The following is a 16,769-nucleotide window of genomic DNA, read 5'->3' as shown; positions in this document are numbered from 1 at the left end:
GTCGTGTTGTCAGGCCTTTAAAACGGAGCGCCTCGCAGTCCTTCTCCGGTTACGATGTCCGCTTGTTGGGCCACGCGTGGCTCTGGGGCTCTCCGGGACCCTCTGTCTCCGTACGGCTCTGAAGCACGCCGCCTCCGCCAGGAGCCCGGCGCTGGCGGCTCGGAGGACCGGGACTGGAAGCCGGCCTCCTCAGCCGGCTCAAGGAACAAAGCGCCCGCTTGGAGCCAAGAAGCAGAGCGGTGGCGCCCAGGCGTTGGCCTCGGCCCCGGCCGACCCACGGACCGCCGGCCGCTGACAGAAGCCGCGGCGGGCTGAGGAGGCGGCAGCCCGGTCCGCCGAGCATGCACAACCGCAGCAACGCGGGAACCGAGGAGGCGGCGTTCCCCGCGGGCCGCCCCGGCTCCCGGCAGCGCCGACCCCGTTTCCCCGTGGCGGGGGCGCCCGGACCGCTCACATCCGGATCCTGGCGCCTGCGCGTGCGCAGTCTCCGCCAACATGGCTGACGCCGGCCGGCCGCCGGGCCGCCCGCCCACAGTGAGTCTTCCGGGCCTTGGCGTCACGAGAGGGGCAGCGCGGGGTGGGGGTAGCGGAGAGCCGCGGTGTCCATCGCGGGGTTCCTCCGGGGGGCGGGGTCCGCGCGAGCCCGGACGCGCCCCGGCGGGAGCGCGGGCACCGCCGCCGGCCGCGGTCGAGGCGCGGGGCCGGGTCCTCCGCGGCGGGCGGGCGGCGCCGGGCGGGCGGGAGGCCTAGGCACTCCCCCCCCACATCCTCCCAGGCCTCCGGGTCCCGTCTCCCTCCTCCCCACAGCCTCCGCGGTACTAAGCAGCCAGCGAGCCGCGGGTCCCGCCACGTTTGCAGCTGGCGCGCCGGTTTGTACGTGATGTAATCCCACGCAGTTTTGTTTTGTTTGTCGGTCCTGGGACTTAGAACTCTGAGTCTGCAGCTCAAGGCTAGCGCTCTACCACTTGAACCACAGCGCCACTTTCGATCTTCCTGCTCATGTGGTGCTGAAGAATCGAACCTAGGGCCTCACGCATGCCAGGCGAGCACTCTACCACTGAGCCACCTTACCAGCCCATTCCCCTCCCCCCTCCCCCTTTTCTTTGTGCTAGTCCTGGGGCTTGAACACCAGGTCTGGGAGATACTCATCCCTAAGCTTTCCTGCTCAAGGCTGGCGCTCTACCACTTGAGCCACAGCACCACTTCTGGTTTTTCTGGTGTTTCACTGGAGATGAGAATCTCACGGACTTTCCAGCCCGGGCTGGCTTTGAACCTCGAGCCTCAGAACTCAGCCTTTTGAGTAGCTAGATGACAAGCGTGAGCCACCAGTGCCCGGCGGCCCCCTCCCCCCCTCTTTCTTCATCAAGCTTTTTGTTTTAAAGTTTCACACTTGTTAAAAAAAAATGGCAGAAATCGTTTGGTGAACACTTACAAAGCCATCTACATTTGCAGGTTAACACTTCATCACATTAACTTTGTCTCCTCTCTTCCCTTCCTTCCCCTCCTCTGTCTAATATGTCCGAAGTGTGTCACACAGTGGTGTTACAGGCATATGTTTACATACACATATCTTTTTTTGCTGAATTACTGACAATTCACCCTGAAATACTTTTGAGAGTATTTACTAAAGAATAAGAACATTCCTGAACAAACCTGGTTATCCTGCTAACTAGTTACATATAACTTACGTCTGATATTCAATCTGTATGGTGCTTTGTTGGGTTTTGTATTTATATTTTTTTCTATCTAAATAGACAATAAAAGAAAACCTTCTACTTAAGTATGTAGTCACATTGCCACCTACCGAATGGCGATTCCAAGTGTTATTGGGACTCTTCTGTTCTTTGCCTTCACTGTGTTCGATGCTGGTACATCATTAGAAGAGGTTTGATTTAATTTCCAAGCCTTCTCCTTTCCCATTTGTTTAGTTTATGTATTTGTTTATTGGTGCTGGTACTGGGGTGTGAACTGAGTACTGTTTTGTATTTTTTTTTCTGGCATTTTGCTACATGAGCCACAGCTCCTTTTACAGCTTTTTTGATGGTTAATTGGGGGAAAAGTCTCACATGGGCTGGGAGTGTGGCTTAGTAGTAGAGTACTTACCTAGCATGCATGAGGCCCTGGGTTCGATTCCTCAGCACTACATAAACAGAAAAAGCCGGTAGTGGCGCTGTGGCTCAAGTGTGCTTGCCCTGAGCTGAAGATCCGAGTGTTCAAGCCCCACAACCGACAACCCCCCCCCCAAAAAAAAAAAAGCCTCACAGACTTTCCTGTCCTGACTTGGAGGCTGGCTTCAAACCCTGATCCTAAGACAGCCCAAACTCTAGAGTAGCAAGGATTACAGGTATGAGCCAATAGCACCTCTTATCCCCCCCCCCATTTTTTTTTTAAAGAGTTGTCTTAAGTTAGGTGCTGGTGGTTCATACCTGAAATCCTAGCTACTCAGGAGGCTGAAATCTGAGGATAGCAGTTCAAAGCCAACCTAGGCATGAAAGTCTGTGAGACTCTTATCTGCATTAAACCACAAGAAAACATGAAGTGGTTCTGTGGCTCAAAGTGGTAGAGTGCTAGCCTTCAGCGCAAAAGCTCAGGGATAGTGCCCAGGCCCTGAGTTCAAATCCTACAATTGACCACCTCCCCCCACCAAAAATTGTTTTGGGAGCTAGGCACCCTTGCCTCATGTCCATGTCCGCAGTCCTAACTACTTAGGAGGTTGAGATCTGAGGTTCGTAGTTCAAAGCCAGCCCAGACAGGAAAGTCTTTTTTTTGGGGGGTCCGGTCATGGGGCCTGAACTCTGGTCCTGGGTGCTGTCCCTCAGCTCTTCAGCTCAAGGCTAGTGCTCTACCACTTGAGACACAGCGCCACTTCCGGCTTTTTTTCTTTTTGCTTACGTGGTGCTGAGAAATTGAACCCAGGGCCTCGAGCATGCAAGGCAAGCGCTCTACCACTGAGCCACCTTCCCAGCCCGCAGACAGGAAAGTCTGTGAAACTTTTTTTTTTGTGTGTGTCAGTCCTGGAGCTTGAACTCTGGGCTTGGATGCTGTCCCTCAGCTCTTCAGCTCAAGGCGAGCGCTCTACCACTTGAGCTATACTGCCACTTCCGGTTTTCCGGTGGTTTATTGGAGATAAGAGTTTCACGACCTTTCCTGCCCAGCTGGCTTTGAACTGAGATCCTCAGATCTCAGCCTCCTGAGTAGCTAGTATTATAGGCATGAGCCACCGGCGCCCGGCTAGGTCTGTGAAACTCTTATCTACAATAAACCACCAGAAAACCAGAAGTGGTGCTGTAGCTCAAATGGTAGAGCGCTCTCCTTGAGCTGAAGAGCTGAGGGATAATGCCCAGGCCCTGAGTTCAAACCCCAGGACTGACTAAATAAATAGCATAATAAATAAATAGCAGCAGCAGAACTTCTATATATGACTCACAGGAACTGTTTGGCATTCTCCAGTAAAGTTCTTCCAGGAATTACATTAGGAAGGCTTTGTTTCTGAAACAGTAAGACTGGTGAGCATTATGATGGTTTCCATATGGGACTCTTTGATCCCTGAACCACTTCCAGTTTCAGTTTTTTGGTTTTTTTTTTGGAAAGTGTTGATATGGAATGCCACTTGTTTACTCAGCTATTTTTTTTTTTTTTTTTGGCTGCTTGCTTGCAGGGCATGTGTTCTACCGCTGAGTCATACTGCAAAATCATGAAGTCTTAAAGTAGTATAAATTCTGGTAGAGTCTAAACCAGTGGTTCTGGCCCTAACTGACTCATCATACAGAGGCTGGGAAGATGGCTCAGTGGTAGAGTGCTTGCCTTGAATGCATAAGGCCCTGGGTTTGATTCCTCAGCACCAAATAAGCAGAAAAAGCCGGAAGTGGCGCTGTGGCTCAAGTGGTAGAGCACTAGCCTTGAGATGAAGAGCTGAGGGACAGTGCCCAGGCCCAGAGTTCAAGCCCCATGACCGACCAAACAAAAAACAACAAAAAATAGACTCATCATACATTTTACAATAAAGAGCTTTATTGAGATATAATTCCTATGCCTTATGGCCACCCTTTTATTTTTATTTATTTTTTGGTCAGTTGTGGGGCTTGAAGTCTGGGCCTGGGCGCTGTCCCTCAGCTCTTCAGCTCAAGGCGAGCGCTCTACCACTTGAGCTACAGTGTCACTTCCGGTTTTCTGGTGGTTTATTGGTGATAAGAGTTTCGCAGCCTTTCCTGCCCAGTCTGGCTTTGAACCTCAATCTTCAGATCTCAGCCTCCTGAGTAGCTAGGATTACAGGTGTGAGCCATCAGTGCTGGGCCCTGTATTCACTGTTGAGCCATGGTTCCACTTCCTGTTTTCTGGTGATTAATTGGAGATGAGTCTCACAGACTTTCTTGCCCAGGCTGGCTTTGAACCATGATCTTCAGATATCAGCCTCCTGAGTAGCTAGCATTACAGGCATTAGCTGCCAGTGCCTGGCATGGTTACCCTTTTGTTTTTGTATTCACTAGCTAGTATGCCGGTATATCAACATAACCTATTTTAGAATATTTCATCCACCTCTCCCCAAAAAAGCCTATGCACACTAGTACTCACACCTCACTTCATCCTCTAATTCATCTATTCCTCTCTGACCAGTCAAGTACTAATCTTTCTGTCTAGTTTATTCTGGACAATCTATATATGTATATATACACAAATTCTATAGTCAATTATGTAGATTGTCCAGAATATATCTATGTATATCTATGTATGTGTGTGTGTGTATATATATATATATATATATATATATATTTTTTTTTTTTTTTTTTTCAGTCCAGTCGTGGGGCCTGAACTCTGGGCCTGGGCGCTGTCCCTCAGCTCTTCAGCTCAGGGCTAGTGCTCTACCACTTGAGCCCAGCACCACTTCCGGCTTTTCTTTTTGCTTGTGTGGTGCTGAGGAATTGAACCCAGGGCCTCAAGCATGCAAGGCAAGCACTCTACCACTGAGCCACCTTCCCAGCCCCAGAATTTGTATATTTTGGATATGGCTTCTCTAAAATGTTTTTGGTTCATCCATGTTATAGAATGTATCTGAATTTGGTTCATGTTTTTGTAGATCTGCTATATTTCATGTCTTGTTTATCCATGCTTCTTTAGTGGCTGTTTAGATTGTTTCTACTCTGTGTGTGTGTGTGTGTGTGTGTGTGTGTGTGTGTGTGTGTGTGTGTGTGTGTGTGTGTGTGTACATGTGCGCACGCACGCACATGCACGCGTGTGTGTGTGCATGCGCTCATATGTGCACTAGAATTGCAGTTTGAACTCAAGGCCTAGGTGCTGTCCCTTAGCCTGTTCTCTCAAGGCTTCACTCTACTACCTGAGCCACAGCTCTTCTTTTGGCTTTTTGCTGGTTAATTGCAGGTGTCTTTATGGACTTTGAACCTACTCTGGCTTTGAACTGTGATCCTCAGATCTCAGCCTCCTGAATACCTAGGATTACAATTGTGAGTTACCAGAGCTGGGCCTTTTCTTTCATTCTTTCATTCGTTCTTTTCTCTCTCTCTTTCATTCTTTTCTCTCTCTCTTTCTTTTCTCTCTCTTTTCTCTCTTTCTTTTCTCTCTCTTTCTCTCTTTCTTGCTCTCTCTCTTTCTTTCTCTCTCTTCCTTTCTTTCTTTGTTTCTTTGTTTCTTTGTTTCTTTCTTTCTTTGTTTGTTTCTTTCTTTCTTTCGCGGTACTGAGGAATTGAACCCAGGGCCTCATTTATGTGAGGCGAGCACTCTGCTACTGAGCTACCTTCCCACCCTGAGCTGGGCTTTTTCTATTTTTGATATTACAGATAATGCTGTGAACATCTATCTGCAAGTTAGAGAGAGAGAGAGAGAGAGAGAGAGAGAGTGTGTGTGTGTGTGTGCAGGTCTGGGGAGATAACTCAGGAGCTGGGTTTTTTTTTTGTTTTTTTTTTTTTTGGTCCGGTCGTGGGGCCTGAACTCTGGGCCTGGGCGCTGTCCCTCAGCTCTTCAGCTCAAGGCTAGCACTCTACCACTTGAGCCACAGCACCACTTCTGGCTTTTTTTTCTTTTTGCTTATATGGTGCTGAGGAATCGAACCCAGGGCCTCAGGCATGCGAGGCAAGCGCTCTACCACTGAGACACCTTCCCAGCCCCAGGAGCTGGGTTTTTATGATCAAGAGCTTTTATGACAAAGCCTAGTACCCTACCAGTGGAGCCATAGCTCCACTTCTGGTTTTTTGTTAGTTAATTAAAGAGTCTCACTGAGTTTTCTGCCTGGGTTGGCTTCAGACTACAATCCTCAGATCTTAGCTTCTTGATTAGGTAAGATTACAGGCATGAGCCACTGGAGCCTGGAGTTACTTTTTTCCCCCTTGGTCGTGGGGCTTGAACTCGGGGCCAGGGCACTGTCCCTGAGCTCTTTTGCTCAAGGTTAGTGCTCTACCACTTTGACCCTCAGCACCACTAACATATGAACACACACACACACACACACACACACACACATTTTTCTCAGTCCTGGGGCTTGAACTCAGGTCCTGGGCTCTATCCTTGAGCCCCTCTGTGGGCAAGGCTAGCACTCTACCACTTGAGCCACAGTACCACTTCCAGCTTTTTCTGAGTAGTTTGGGGATAAGAGTCTCACGGACTTTGCTGCCCTTGGATGACTTTGAACCATGATCTTCAGACCATAGCCCCCTAAGTAGCTAGGATTACAGGTGTGAGCAACTGATGCCTGGCATGATCCACTTTTACATAGTGGTCTTACATAGTGGTCTCTAACAGATCCATGACTGAGACCCTCATCGTTCAGGTCATGCATCTTACGTATATTCCCATCAATGAAAGTGGAACTTGAGAATTGCTCATTTTATGTTGTTGTTGGTTGTGGGGCCTGAATTTTGGGTCTGGGCGTTCCCCCTCAGCTCTTCAGCTCAAGGGTAGCACTCTACCGCTTGAGCCACAGGGCCGCTTCAGGCTTTTCCTGCTTATGTGGTGCTGAGGAATTGAACCCAGGAACTCATGCATGGGAGGCAAGCACTCTACCACTGAGCCACCTTCCTGGCCCATTTATGCTTTTTAAAATTTTCAATGTTGAATTTTTTCATTTTACTTATGTTTGTATGTGTATATGTGTGTGTGTGTTAGCCTTGAGGCTTGAACTTAGGGCCTGAGCTCTTTAATATTTGAGCTCTTTAATATTTGAGCTCTTTAATATTTGAGCCACAGCTCCACTGCCAGCTTTTTGGTGGGTTAATTAGTGATAAGGTCCCATGGACTGGCTTTGAACCATGATTCTCAGAACTTAGCCTCCTTAGTGGCTAGGATTACAGGTCTTAGCCAGTGGTGCCCAGCTTCATTCTGTTTTGTTTGTTTGTTTGTTGTTGTTTTTGTCAGTCCTGGGTCTTGAACTCTGGGCCTAGGCGCTGTCCCTGAGCTCTTCAGCTCAGTGCTAGTACTCTACCACTTGAGCCACAGCACCACTTCTGGTTTTTGAGTGGTTTATTGGAGATAAGAGTCTCACAGGAGCTGGGCGCTGTACTCAGGAGGCTGAGATTTGAGGATCCAGGTTCAAAGCCAGCCTGGGAAGGAGAGGCTGTGAAACTCTTTTTTTTTTTTTTTTTTTGGTCGGCTGTGGGGCTTGAACTCTGGGCCTGGGCGCTGTCCTTCAGCTCTTCAGCTCAAGGCAAGTGCTCTACCACTTGAGCTACAGCGCCACTTCCGGTTTTCTGGTGGTTTATTGGAGATAGGAGTCTCATGGTCTTTCCTGTCTGGCTTGGCTTTGAACTGTGATCCTCAGATCTCAGCCTCCTGAGTAGCTAGGATTTACAGGCGTGAGCCACCAGCGCCCGGCTGAGGCTGTGAAACTCTTATCTCCAAAAAACCACCAGAATACCAGAAGTGACACTGTGTCTCAAGTGGTAGAGCTCTAGCCTTGAGCTGAAGAGCTGAGGGACAGCACCCAGGCCCAGAGTTCAAGACCTACAACCAAAGAGAGAGAGAGAGAGAGAGAGAGAGAGAGAGAGAGAGAGAGAGAGAGAGAGAGAGAGAGAGAGGAGAGTCTCATGGAGTTTCCTGCCTGGGCTGGCTTTGAACCACGATCCTCAGATCTCAGCCTCCTAAATAGCTAGGATTACAGGCGTGAGCCACTGGTGCCTGGCCAGCTGATTTTTTTCTTTTTTCATGTTTTGTTTAATCCTTTGTCTTTCATTTTATCATCTGCCTTCACAGATGTGAATTTTAAATAGGAATGTAAAATTCACAGCACAAATCTAGCCCATCTTTATTTTTCTTTCTTTCTACAGATGTAGTTTTGCATACTAAATATGCCTTTTTATTTCCGTTCGTTTCAGTGTGGGATATAAGGCCAAAAATAACAGCTCAGAATGAGCCTGAAGAAGAGCCAACCTGTGTAGTAGTTATGGAAAGATTTATGAGGGAGGATTCCTGTTCCTGCGTTCTAGGTAACAGCTGGGATTCTGAGAACCAAGACAAACATTTGAGGCAATCTCCTTTAACTCAGAATAATAGAGGGGCTCAGGAATCAACTTGTGAATATCTTGGTTTTGGGGAGCATTTGAGTGTAAGCTCAGGTCTTCTATCAACTCAGAGAGTTCCTACAACAAATGGCTTCTATGTTCCTAAGTCAGATGTTAAAATTTTAGATTGTGACCAATCCTTACACAGTTTTTCCCAAAGTTACATAGCCCAGAGAACTGCTGAACATGATTGTGGAAAAGCCTTCCACCTTTCCATGGAAACTCTACAACTTAGAAGAAATCAAATGAGAGACAAATCCTATAAATATATTGAAGGTGCTAAATCTTTCAACCATTGTACCACCCTTGGCAATCAAAAAATAATGAAACAAGGCAAGAAACTTTACAAAAGTAAGGACTCTGAGGACATCTTTGCTCTGAGCTCCTCTCCTGATGAAAACAGGAGTCACCCCATTGAGAAGCCATATAAATGTGGTCAGTGTGGCAAATACTTCAAAAGGAACTCTTCTCTTGTTCTGCATCACCGGACTCACACTGGAGAGAAACCTTATACCTGTAATGAGTGTGGAAAATCCTTTTCTAAGAACTACAATCTAATTGTACATCAGAGGATCCACACAGGAGAGAAGCCCTATAAATGTAGTAAATGTGGAAAAGCTTTTAGTGACGGGTCTGCTCTGACACAACACCAGAGGATCCACACAGGGGAAAAACCTTATGAATGTCTAGAATGTGGAAAAACTTTCAACCGAAATTCATCCCTGATTTTGCATCAAAGAACTCATACTGGAGAAAAACCATATCGATGTAATGAGTGTGGGAAACCTTTTACAGACATATCCCACCTCACCGTGCACCTCAGAATCCACACTGGAGAGAAGCCTTATGAGTGTTCCAGATGTGGAAAGGCTTTCCGGGATGGGTCATACCTCACACAGCACGAGAGGACTCACACTGGAGAGAAGCCCTTTGAATGTATGCAGTGTGGGAAATCATTCAATCGCAACTCTCACCTCATTGTGCATCAAAAAATCCATTCTGGAGAAAAACCCTATGAATGTAAAGAATGCGGGAAAACATTCATTGAGAGTGCCTATCTCATCAGACACCAGAGAATTCACACAGGTGAGAAGCCCTTTGGCTGTAACCAGTGTCATAAAGTGTTTAGGAACATTGCTGGTCTCATCCGGCACCAAAGGACTCACACTGGTGAGAAACCCTATGAGTGTAATCAGTGTGGCAGAGCCTTCAGGGACAGCTCCTGCCTGACCAAGCACCAGAGAATTCACACTAAGGAGACTCCTTACCAGTGTGTGCAGTGCGGGAAGTCCTTCAAGCAGAATTCTCACCTGGCAGTACATCAGAGGATTCACAACCAAGAGGGTCCAAGACAGTGTCCTCAGTGTGGGAAAATGTTCAGAAGGAACTCGTCCCTTGTTCGGCATCAGAGAATGCACCCTGAAGAGCAGCCCATGGGAACAAAATGAATGTGGGCCACAAACACCTGGCTGCAGGCTCTGTGTCTTCAGATGCTAGTGACTCTTCCTTCTCACCGGAAAGGAACCCTTCAGGCTATGGAGAGGACTGATGATTGAGACATTCTGTAGCATGATTAAATCTATCATTAGGGAACTCCTGGAGACAACATTAGATGATGATAATTGTGGAAAAGGCTTCAGGGATGATTCAGCCTCTACCAGACACGATAGTGCAAACACTGGAATAAGGCCTAGAATGTGGGGAAGATGCTTGCCTGGAGATATCTACCAACCTTAATACAAGGATGCTTGAACTGGAAAGAACCTATGCAGACATTGAGTAAGTACTTAGTTGAATCCTTTAATTGTGAGTATCCAGCTTGTACATAAGCAAACACTGAATCATGCCTGGTAAGTATAATCAGGAAGAGAATCTTAAGCAGGAGCTCTTACTATCAGCAAAGACATATTGGTGAGAGGTTCAGCACAGGGCTCCACTCTACAGAAACCACAGGATGATAACTCGAATGCTGTTTGAATGAGTTTCCATGTTACAGTTCTGTCAGAACACCAAGGACTCATTTTAAAATGGAAAGTGCATAAAAAGTTATTTGAGAATGAACACTGAAGTTGTTCCTTTTAATGCTAAAAGGAAAAAGGCTTCTAAGGAAAAAAAATCATTGCTTTAGCTGTTGAAAGGAAAAATAGTTAACTTTATTTCCCCTACCATCATTGTTCATTTAGAGTACTTTTCTTAAAAATTCAACCACTCTGAATCATGTTTATAAAAGTTTTGCAGCAAAAATGAGGCATAAGAGTAATTGTCATTACAAGCATGGAAAGATATGTGCACACATGGATGTAGTTTAGAAGTGGATGATAGAGAAATAAATAAGTGAACTGTTAGGGAACTACAATTGTGTATGGTTTTTCCTTTATTGGGGGCATAATAACTGGATATTGAACAACAGTGTGAAGCTCCAAACAGGTGAATCTGGATCTTACTTATTTCGGGATGGGCTTGATCAGGACTACTGGATGCTGTATGCATCCAGGAGTACGTCCCAACCCGGACTTAGATCCCACAGCCTGAATTACTTCTTTCTTTAGAATGTGAAATGTTATTTTACAGTGACCCTAGCATGTCTCTTCTTAAGCAGTGTAGTACTGTGAGAGGGAAAGCCAGATTAGCTGGTTGATGGCCTCAAAGTTCTGGTAGTACCCTCCCCCGCAGCTTCTGACTTGACCTTGCCTTGTATTTCCTGACTGCTACTGAGAGAGAGTCAGAGTAAAGCCCACTTTTAGCTCATTGAGGCTGTGTGGAGTAGAAGCTGTCATATACTTCAGATTCTCAGTGTGGGTGCCTTCCCTGATAAGGACCAGTCATCATTCAAGCCCCAAGGAGGGCAGCCTACTCCCCAGCTGCCTTCACTGTAGCCTGGCTGTAGTTTTTTTTTTTTTTGGGGGGGGGGCTTGCACTCAGGGCCTGGGCACTGTCCCTGAGCTTCTTTTGCTCAAGACTAGCGCTCTACCACTTGAGCCACAGTGCCATTTCCAACTTTTTTTGTGTATGTAGTATTGAGGAATTGAACCCAGGGCTTCATGCATGCTAGGCAAGCACTCTACCACTAAGCCACCTTCCCAGCCCTATCCTGTAGTTCTTGAATGTGCTGACAAACTTTGGGAAGGTTGGTTGGTTGATATGTATAAGTACCCTTTTCTTTCTGGATAGGTGGTCTTTTCACCAGGATCTTGAAGGGAGAATAAGAGATTCCAAGTTCTGAGATGCCATCTCTACTTGGAGCATTCTGGGAACTTAACAGAAGCCTAGCTACCCATGCTCTTCCAGGCTTGGTACATTGCCCAGGTAGTGGCAACTTCAGGAAGACAAAAATGCCACATGAGTTTGCTTATCTCATCTAGTCCATTCCTCTCCAGGGTCTTTCCTTAGATGCCTGAGTGCTTGCTTGCTAAAGAAACTGGAGGAGAGCCGGGCGGTGGTGGCTCACGCCTGTAATCCTAACTACTCAGGAGGCAGAGATCTGAGGATCGCAGTTCAAAGCCAGCCCGGGCAGGAGAGACCGTGAGACTCCTATCTCCAATAAACCACCAGAAAACCGGAAGTGGCGCTGTAGCTCAAATGGTAGAGCGCTTGCCTTGAGCTGAAGAGCTGAGGGACAGCGCCCAGGCCCAGAGTGCAAGCCCCACTACCGACCAAAAAAAAAAAAAAAAAAAAGAAAAAGAAAAAGAAACTGGAGGAGAAGAGAAGAGGGAGAGAAAAGGAAGAAGGCAGAGGTATATAGAAATGTATATGGCCCCAGACTGCATAAACAGTTGCCGAGTCCCTAGTATCTTGGGAAGAAGTAGAATAGCCCTTGTGCCCCCAAAGTAACCACTAGCCTGACTGTCACCCAGTTTTGCACATATGTGTGTAATATATATATATATATATATATATATATATATATGTATAGATATATGAATGTATATATAATTTTTGTTGGTGGTGGTGGTTGTGGGGCTTGAACTCTGGGCCTGGGCACTGTCCCTCAGTTCTTCAGCTCAAGGCTAGCACTTTACCATTTGAGCCATGGCACCACTTCTGGCTTTTTCTGTTTACGTGGTGCTAAGGAATCGAACCCCAGGGCCTCATGCATGTGAGGCAAACACTGAGCCACCTTCCCAGCCCTGTATATATAAATTTTATGTAATTTTTTTTGTGGGACTTGAATTCAGGGCCTGGGCAACAGTCCCTGAACTCTTTTTTTGCACAAGGCTAGCATTCTACCACTTTCTAGCCACAGCTCCACTTCTAGTTCTTGATTGGTTAATTGGAGATAAGAATCTCATGGGGACTTTTATACCCTGACTGGCTTTGATCTGTGATCCTCAGATCTCAGGCTATTGAATAGCTAGGATTACAGGCATGAGCCTTCTGTACCCAGAAATTTTTGTATTTTTTTATGAGTGGAATCATGCAGCATGTATACTATTAGACTCATTTGTGTTGCAGCATTTTATTATAGTTTATTTTCAGTGCTATGCAGTATTCCATTTTGATTTCACTTTGACACAGCCATCTGTTTTACTGGAAACAATGGTTCTCATGCTGGTGCCAGGGACACAGGGAGACATCTGCATCATTGTGACAGGGTCATGGGGAAGCCTGGTGGTGGGAAGTCAGGGATGCTATTAACCATCCTACAAAGTCACCGCTGGCTGCTTCAAGCCATTAGTCTCAAAATATGAACAGTGCCATGTGTGAGGGGTGTATATTTCTTTTCTTTAAAAGAATGAGCTTCCTCATTAAAGAGAATTGTCTTATGTTTCCAGGATGTGTATGTTGTTTATAACTTCCAGATTGGTGTGTCTGGAATGATATGTGAATCCTGTCACACACCTTGACTGGGCTCTCTGGGAGACCCAGTCTGAGCCAGGCACTCTGCTTTGGTGTGTGCTACTCTAAAGTAAAATGCAAATAGTTTGTAGTAATGTCTGCAGGGTCCACAGCACTTGATTCCACATTTCAGAATTTGGGACAGAGAACAATTAACTAGATCAGCTGTGGCCAGAGGGAAAGTACCTGGTGGAAAGCAACAAAATTGGAGTGAGTCTACCTAGTTTTATGTTGTTTCATCAAAAAATGTTCCTTTAAGGGAGCAGGAATAACTGGTGTCTTGAAAAGTTACATTACAGAAAGTGGATACTCTTGACCAGAGTGGCTCCTGGGTAGCTAGGACTATGGGTGTGAGCCACCAGTGTTCAGTGTAAGAGAATAATTTTATTTATTTATTTTGGTCATGGGGCTTGAACTCTAGGCTTGGGCACTGTCCCTCAGCTTTTAAGCTTAAGGCTAGTGCTCTTCCACTTGAGCCACATCACTACTTCTGGTTTTGAGTGGCTTATTGGAGATAAGAGTCTCACCAACTTTCCAGCCCTGGCTGGCTTTGAACCTCGATCCTCAGCCTCCTAAGTAGCTAGGATTACAGGCGTGAGCTACCTGCACCGGCAAGAGAATTTTAAGCAATAATATTTGTAGTAATTTGTTATATCAGCCATGGTAGTGCACTCCTGTTTCTAGTTTTTTTTTAGAACTGTTTACATTCCCCACTCCCAATATTTTCTATAATTTCTTTCTAGTAAGTTAATAACATTAACAACAAAATAGCCAGCTATGGTGGCTAACGTCTGTAATCCTAGCTACAGTAGAGATCAGGGGACTGCAGTTTGAGAAAAAAAAGTTAACACCAGCTGTCTGTCTCAACAAATAAGCCCAGTATGGTGACATGTGCAAACGTCCTAGCTAAGAGGGTGGCCTGCCTGCGTGGGAGTGCCCAAGGCTTAGTCCAGGTCACAGTGCGTGGGAGTGTTCAAGGTTTAGCCCAGGTCACAGTGTGTGGGAGTGTTCAAGGCTTAGTCCAGGTCACAATACGTGGGAGTGTCCAAGGCTTAGCCCAGGTCCTGGTGTGTGGAAGTGTCCAAGGCTTAGCCCAGGTTACAGTGCAACACTATGTGAAAAATTAGTGAAGCAAAAGAAGGCTTGGGAGCCGGGCTCATGTTTGAGGCAAGTATAAATACTGCCAGTTATGGGAAAGACCTCTTGGCCTTTGTCTACTTTGAGATTAAATGCTTTAGAAAATTAAGTCTAAGTGGCATGGTGGCTCAAGTGGTAGAGCGCTTGCCTTGAGCTGAAGAGCACACGGACAGCACCCAGGCCCAGAGTTCAAGCCCCATGACCGACCAAAAAAAAAAAAAAAAGAAGAAAAAAAAATGAAAGAAAATAAAGTCTAGCTGGGTGCTGGTGGCTTATGGCTTTAATCCTAGCTACTCAGGAGGCTGAGATCTGAGGTGCACGGTTTGAAGCCAGCCCAGGCAGAAAAGTCTGTGCCACCAGAAAACCAGAAGTGACACTGTGGCTCAAGTGGTAGAGTGCTTGCCTTGAGCTGAAGCGCTGAGGGACAGCACCCGGGCCCAGAGTTTCAAGCCCCATGACTGACCTCACCCCCCCCCAAAATAAAGAAAATTAAGTCTAATTAATGGGAAACCATAAATGATAGCTTAGAAAAGGCCAAGAATAGACACTCAAGCTGGGTACCAGTGGCTCACATCTGTAATCCTAGCTACTTAGAAGGCTGAGACCTGAGGATTGCGGTTCAAAGCCAGCCTGGCCAGGAAAATCTGTGAGACTCCTATCTCCAATTAACCACCAGGAAACCAGAAGTGGTTCTGTGGCTCAAAGTGGTATAGAGTGCTCGCCTTGAACAAAAGAGTTCAGAGACTGGGCCAAGGCCCGAAGTGCAAGCCCCATGACTGACAAAACAACAAACCCCAAACAAGACACATCCTCCCACTTCTTTACCCTCTATTGAACACAGACATCTTTATGTCACGCACGAGTAACATAAAGCAAGTCTGAAAGCCTAAGAACGTAGTAGTTCCAGAGAGGCAGTACCACCACATATGGAGATTGTGGGTTCAATTGATGATAGTGCCTATGTCCTGAGTTCCAGGAATCCATGTCCTGTGGGTTTACGATTGTGTTACTCTCACAGGAGAGAAGTTGGCCTGAAGCTTTATGACATCAGATAAACATGAATTGTGTAAATCTTAGAGAAGACACAAGGAAGGATAGAGTAATGAGGCTCTTTGCATGGTTAGCTGTTTCTCTGACCCCAAGATAGGGGTGACTAGGGGAGCACAATTGTGATAAAGTTCAGTATTGTATACTTTTTTTTTTTTTGGTCCAGTCGTGGGGCCTGAACTCTGGGCCTGAGCGCTGTCCCTCAGCTCTTCAGCTCAAGGCTAGCTAGCACTCTACCACTTGAGCCACAGCGCCACTTCCGGCTTTTTTCTTTTTGCTTATGTGGTGCTGAGGAATCGAACCCAGGGCCTCAGGCATGCAAGGCAAGAGCTCTACCACTGAGCCAACTTCCCAGCCCCAAGTATTGTATACTTTTTAAAAAATGTGATTTCTAGCTGGGGGCCAGTGGCTCGTGCCTGTAATCCTAGCTACTCAGGAGGCTGAGATCTGAGGATTGCGGTTCAAAGCCAGCCTGGGCAGGAAAGGCCATGAAACTCTTATCTCCAATAAACCACTAGAAAACCGGAAGTGGCACTGTAGCTCAAGCAGTAGAGAGCTGACCTTGAGCTGAAGAGCTGAGGGACAGCACCCAGACAGAGTTCAAGCCCCACAACCAACCAGAAAAAAAAAAAAAGTGATTTCTGGGCCATATGGTCAGTCTGGAGCACAGACCTGTATGGGACAATAGTTCTGTAAGAAATTGCAAAGCTTTCCAAAGCACACATAATTCCTTTGCTTTTCTATCAGCAGTGAATGAAAGTTCCTGTTGCTCTACCTTTTAACCAGTACTTCATTTATCAAACTGGTTTTTGTTGTTGTTTTGGTTTGTTTTTTTCTGTTTTTTGTTTTTTGCCGGTCATGAGGCCTGAACTCTGGGTCTGGGTGCTGTCCCTCAGCTCTTCAGCTCAAGGCTAGCGCTCTACCACTGGAGCCATAGCGCCACTTCCGGCTTTTTTCTGTTTATGTGGTGCTAAGGAATCGAACCCAGGGCCTAATGCTTGCAAGGCATGCTCTCTACCGCCCCAGCCCCTGTTTTTTTTTTTTTTTTTTTTTTTTAATGGGTTGTAGGGCTTGAACTTTGGGCCTGGGTGCTGTCCCTCAGCTCTTCAGCTCAAGGCTAGCACTCTATCACTGAGCCACAGTTCCACTTCTGGTTTTCTGGTGGTTAATTGGAAATAAGAGTCTCACGGACTTTCCTGCCTGGGCTGGCTTTGAACCGTGATCCTCAGATCTCAGCCTCCTGAG

General features: G+C 46.6%; 1 protein-coding gene across 1 annotated transcript; it reads left to right on the top strand.

Moving 5' to 3' along the window:
• The first annotated feature begins 306 nt into the window (after positions 1-306).
• On the top strand, positions 307-10,848 carry Znf329 (zinc finger protein 329). Its single transcript, XM_070000747.1, has 2 exons — positions 307-534; positions 8,319-10,848. Coding segments are annotated over exons 1-2 (1,635 nt in total). The 5' UTR covers positions 307-533; the 3' UTR covers positions 9,953-10,848.
• Positions 10,849-16,769: the final 5,921 nt, after the last annotated feature.

Source organism: Dipodomys merriami, unplaced genomic scaffold (assembly GCF_024711535.1).
Source record: "Dipodomys merriami isolate MVZ:Mamm:240054 unplaced genomic scaffold, mDipMer1.0.p SCAF_57, whole genome shotgun sequence".
NCBI lineage: Eukaryota > Metazoa > Chordata > Mammalia > Rodentia > Heteromyidae > Dipodomys > Dipodomys merriami.
Note: the sequence above shows the minus strand (reverse complement) of the source record. Positions and strands in the feature narration are given on the sequence as shown.